This window comes from Artemia sp. Qi Xiang Cuo, chromosome 1 (assembly GCF_049724085.1).
Source record: "Artemia sp. Qi Xiang Cuo chromosome 1, ASM4972408v1, whole genome shotgun sequence".
Classification (NCBI taxonomy): domain Eukaryota; kingdom Metazoa; phylum Arthropoda; class Branchiopoda; order Anostraca; family Artemiidae; genus Artemia; species Artemia sp. Qi Xiang Cuo.
The window spans coordinates 37,866,717-37,872,878 of NC_142794.1; the positions used below are offsets into that span (position 1 = coordinate 37,866,717).

The 6,162-nt window shown below is 31.2% G+C and overlaps 1 protein-coding gene across 1 annotated transcript in view; it reads right to left on the reverse strand.

Annotated features, from left to right (window-relative positions):
* Positions 1-6,162, reverse strand: part of LOC148956267 (forkhead box protein K2-like) — a 72,608-nt gene that overhangs the window by 39,443 nt on the left and 27,003 nt on the right. The window contains exon 2 of the mRNA XM_089090138.1: positions 2,298-2,522. Coding sequence (XP_088946264.1) covers positions 2,298-2,522 — 225 coding nt within the window. The remainder of the gene's footprint in view (positions 1-2,297; positions 2,523-6,162) is intronic.

Sequence of the window (6,162 nt, forward strand, 5' to 3'; positions counted from 1 at the left end):
TGATTTCAAGCGATTTAGGATATGTTATTAAACAAATTTTTCTGAACATTTTGATGCCAAAAACATTTCTGTTGCTAAAAGCCGTATTTTTACTGGACTACTTTGGCAAATGTTTCAGTATAGAATGTTCAAAATAAAAACATGTAAGTATGCATTTCAGATATGTCGGACATGTTACACCTTGCCTATATGATCAAATGCCAATCATCAAATATTCCCATGTGGCTGTCCTAAGTCAAAAAACGCTATTTAGATATTTTGGAAATAGTCTTAAAATCCTATCAAGCTAGTACTCATGATTTTATGAGATTGTTGATTATACATTTGAGACTAAAATTACAATACAGAATTCGAAAGTCGTAACACATTTAGTATATATTTCACAAATGGAGCTGTTGGTACTTAGGGTTTTTGGAGGTTATTGGGTACAAATGATCAAAATCTTGTAAATAGCCCATTCAAATCCTGGGTTCCATAGATAATTTCGGACACCACATTGCCTTTCCATGACGATAAATAAAAGTTCAAATAGGGATTTGAAAAGAATTAGAGAACTAAACAATATGTAGTTTTATTTTATTTCGTGTATAAAAGCTTTTGTTTTAAATTATTTTGGTTTAATTTTGCTTCTGCTGACTGTTGTTTCACGTGTGATCAAAATATCGGGTATTTTTTTGTGAATTTCTGTCATTGTTTGTGAAAATTGTCCATTAAAAGGATTTTATTACTATTTGAACTTTTTATTTATCGTCTTGAGTTCCATATATATATATATATATATATATATATATATATATATATATATATATATATATATATATATATATATATATATATATATATATATATATATATATATATATATATATATATATATATATATATATATATATATATATATATATATATATATATATATATATATATATATATATATATATATATATATATATATATATATATATATATATATATATATATATATATATATATATATATATATATATATATATATATATATATATATATATATATATATATATATATATATATATATATATATATATCACTCACTCACACTACACACACACACACACACATCATCATCATCACATCATCATATATATATATATATATATATATATATATATATATATATATATATATATATATATATATATATATATATATATATATATATATATATATATATATATATATATATATATATATATATAAATTGAACCCATAGGCTCAAATTTTCCAAACTTATAAACCGGTCAAAGACAGAATGAATGGACCCTGGCAGACCCTAGCAAGAATATTCTCTTGGCATGATTCACTTTCTCTTGGCAGCCACATTTTAGGTTACATAGAAAACAGAAATGTCAAGCTTAAATACACAGATTAGAAATGCCCATATTTACAAAAGCATTCTTCAGTCTTTTTGCAACTGCAGAACAACAAAAACAGAAGAAATTCAACAGACAGTATCCCATCTAGACAGGCATACAAACTAAGGTTCACTGTATTTTATTTTAAATTCTTGGCCCAGAGATAGATTGGGACCAACTGCAGTTCAAAGATAATCAACTACCTCCCATCTACGAAATGAATTAAACTCATTTCCCGGAGCACACAGGAATAAATATTACAGCCATGACAGTCAAGATCTCGCAAAATGGTTGTACAAATGTACTCTTCAACACTCTTTGTACTTGTTCACTGTCATATCTGTTGGAGCAAAAAGTAGAGCTTTAGACAAGCATAGTATATTTCAGCAAATCAAGCTAGCATCAGATCAAAAATACGGATATAAGGGCATACTCCAAAGTTTTTTAATGGGGTAGGGTTTTTAAACAGATCTATGCCCTTATAGGGGTAGTCCTCAATAAGTAAATATTATCTTCTTTTTTCAATGGTTAGTAAAACATAAGTTCTCTGATGTCAAAAGACTTCCAGCTCAAAATTCAGCTTATGTGACAAATAAACAAAATATTCACTGGAAGTCGAGATATCATATTCACCAGTCCTGTACATAAAGAATCATTCAGTTGTTTCCGGAAGATTCGGAACTATAGCCAAAAGCTGCAATCTGTTTGTGTTTTACCGATCTCCAAAAGGAAAAATCATCTGCCCCCCCCCCTTTTCGGTTCAAAATTATAAATTTAAATTTTATGATCTTAAATCAAACCTAGCACACACTTCCAAAGGAGGATCTAAACACAACTGAAATTTGTGATAAAACAATACTTGAATTGTCAAGGAAAAAGGACCTCTGATAACAAGAAACTTACCTTATTGTTCCAGTAGGGGAAGGACACGGACTAACATCTGTTGGAATATAAAGTCTTAACGGTTCTAATCGTTTTCCCACTGCTTCATTTGTTGGCATAGGTGCTTGCTTGATCACAGATGAATAAATTAGAGCTGAATTTTTTATTTCAGTACTTTCAAGTCCATCTACCAACAAAGACTCAAATAAAAGTTTAATAGTTGTACTAGGGAATCGCAGTGTACACCTAAAAATAGAAATTTTCTTATCCATCAAAATTTGCTTTCTTTCTCGGAAAACATCAAAAATTTTATAATGATAAACTAAATCTAGTATAACCATCCAACTATACTGGCAAAATTAGATAGGCTACTTTCAAGCGTATGGTAAGTTTTGACCAAAGGTGAATTTATACCAGTGCCATAACAGGGAGCTTTTACTTATTTTAACATTACTTTGCCAGCCAAAGAAACGAATTATTCAACTCTTATTTAAAACAGACGCATAGGCCTACGGAATATTTTCCCCTATAAAATCATCTATTTTTTTATTATTATTGTGCACTGTGAAGTTCACCCATCAAAGCAAATTTTGATGTCTGTCAAAACCCAAATTTAGATTCAAATGATGAGTTTCAAAAGCTTTCTGGATGAAACTGTTCAGTCATCCTCTCCCCCTAGCTATTGTGCAGGAATTGAGATTATGCCTGCTCCTTGAACTTAGCAACCATTCAAGGAAAGCCATAAATGCCAAGTTAGTTTATTTGTTGTTTTTTTTTTCTCTTTTGATAGCTTATTATGATCCAAAGCTGTATATTGAATTTAATTTGTCTAAAACACTAAATTTATATAAAACTGCATACTCAAAGTAAGCAATCATTGCATTCACTTCTCAGGCAATGCTCTTTTCCAGATGAGATGGAATATTTGAACTTTCACCAAATTAAGAAAAAAAGATCAATGTTTGAACTACAACAGACATAAATAATCCTGAGTAGAAGAATGACTGCCTACCCTATCCAAACCACCTCTTTGCAACGTTCATGTTTTGCTTATACTTCATTGAAAATAGCACATTTAAAATAGTTTTCTTGAATTCAAGAAAATAATACTTATCTTGAAAACAAAAAGCAATCGAAAATCTTGTGAAACATTTGTAATTACCAGCTGATCATTTGTTGTGTCAAAGTGAGCATTCAGTAAAAGTGCAGGCAACCCTTTAGTATTTAGCTATTTATTCCTTTCTTATTATACTACAGAAAAATATGTGTTTTACGTGAAAACAAAGGTTGATTTTAAGATTTAGAATGGGCAAATATTAACATAAATATGCTTTAAAGAGAATAACAAGATTTTTCAAATATAGCTGGTCATGACCCCTAAAGTAGAACCATATTTGTTTGTCCTTGATCACCTTGCAATCTATTGGCAGGGGCGCAGATAAAGGTGGAGGGGGTCCCCCCCAAAGTTGAAGCTGCATTTACTTGAGATTTTCAGGGTAAGTAGACAGGGCATAGGGGACCTCAATGAGGGCAACAAAACCTGATCGAAGATTATTCTCTTTCAGGTTGTCCAAGTTTTTTTTGTAAGTTTGGTGGTTGTTCTATTTAAGAACAAATCAAGCAGATGAGCAAAAACAAAAATGAAAAAAAATCACATTTTTGCACTAAGAATTGATAAAATCAATATTTGCTTTCCTAATTACTATCCCCTTGGCTCATTTTTATACAGCTTACAAAGAAATTTTCTTACAACTTACAAGTTTTTTTTTCTGATGTCTTCAGTCTAACTGTAGATAAAAACAAAAGTATCCACATTTTATCTTTATGGTTGGAAATTTCTTCCCCACCCACCCCAATTGTCGAAGGAAAAATATTATTGAAAGAATAATGGACAAAACTAAGGCTTATTGAACATTTTGACTAAATATTCAAATTTTGCCTAAAATATATATTGAAACCCAAAATTTTTCTACCTACTGAGGTTTGTTTGCCTGTTATTTCAAGCAAATTAATGGTCCTATGTCAATTCTAAATTCTCGGTCAACCTTCTTCAGACCATAGGTGGGCGTGCCTTGTTTGCCTCTTACTCCAGGCAATCTAATGGTCCTATGTCAATTTTAAATTCTTGGTCAACATGCCTGAGACTCTTGGCAGGCGTGCCTTTCCAAAAACTAACAAACAAGTATGTGTCCAATAAGAGAGTCTTACTTACTCCTGCCATTTACCCATGCTGCAGCCATTTAAACATTTGCCTCCACAATTACTTGGACTATCTGTCTTGGCTTTTCTCTTTCTACAATAAGCCATGTCTTGATGCAAGTGAGCCACTGAGGTTGAACTTAGAGGGACTAGGAATAGTAACTTAAGTGACAACATGATATACGGGTTGACAGTTAGTGGGGTTTAGAATCCCAGGGGATTTTTTAGTTCATAAAAAAAAAGAAGAAAGAAAAACAATACTAAAAGATATTCTAACAATTGTTACATGAAGCTGTCTTTGACATAACCCTTATAAAATCTCTGAACTGTTAGAATTTTCAGTTTGACTCTATGTTCCTGGGTTTGTCCTCTTCCCCCTCCCAGAGAACAGACTTATGTGAATGTGGCTGGTGATGTTTTTTCTAAAATAAACTTCAATTTTATTTTAAATGAACTATAGAAAAAGGACATAAGGAGACATAGCTATATATTTATCATAACAGATCTACAATGAATGAAGGAACATGTTGGGTGCTGTAACAATTGACCTAGGAGAAACATATGACAGAGTATAAAAAGATATACTTGGAGAAGGACTTCCCAAATAAAGATTTACTGAACCAATCATAATATTAATTGATAAGTTTCTAAATAACAGAACTTTTATAGTTGAATACACATGGAACCAGAGAGTAAACCAACAGGAAGTTGTGCTCAGCTGTTTATTATTTCTTTGTTGATGATGCTCCTTCTACAATTAGCAGTAAACTAATCCTCTATGCCAATAACTTGCAACTTCTTGGACCAACTTCCTCATGTGAAGATCACACCCTTTTACAGAATAACCTTGATCTGCTTTGTCAATGGGCTAAAGCTTCTTGAATTTAATGTTGCTAAGTGCCATGTTGTTCACTTTGGCCAAAAAAAATCTTAACAAACTTTGAAAAAAAAGGACTGATCAATGATCCCTAGGGCCTAAATGTAGTCCCTGGAGAACTCGAATTTTGATACAAATACTATCACTGATTATTGACAAGCAACAAATTGAAAAAACAAACAAACTTTGAAAAAAAAAAGAAAAAAAGAAAAGAAAAAGGCACTGTACACTACATAAAATAGAGAGAATCCTCCTAAAAACGATTTATTTTTACTAGTAGAAAGAAGATTTTTATTATAGTTATATTTAAATGATGTAACTGACATAGAATCCTTTATTTCAAGCGGAATACTGTTCCATAATTTCACTCCAACGTATTTGATAGACAAAGCTGCTCTTTGCATGTGACAAATATCTGAGATAAGAGAAAAATGTGTAGATGATGACTTGGATAAGCATGATAATATGACGATAAATGAAAAAGGACTTGTTAAAGCTTACTATATTTTGGTATTAATAAATAAATAAAATCTACTCTATTCATTAGCTTCACGAGGAAAAATCCTTAGATTGCTCCAAGCTACAATTTAAGGTCAGAGTACAAAATAAGGGATCAAATGGGTAAATATTTAGTGGTAGGCCAATTTTGAAGGAAACGTGCTAAGCAAATCTTCTTCTTCTATTTAACAGCAGGCGGGCTTTTCAGTAACACTATTTAGCCCTTTTCCTTTTGCTTCACTCTCTGGGCTACAGAGCTACTGGCTTGATTGCCTCATATTTATTAGATATATTCAGATATCTTTCAGCAGA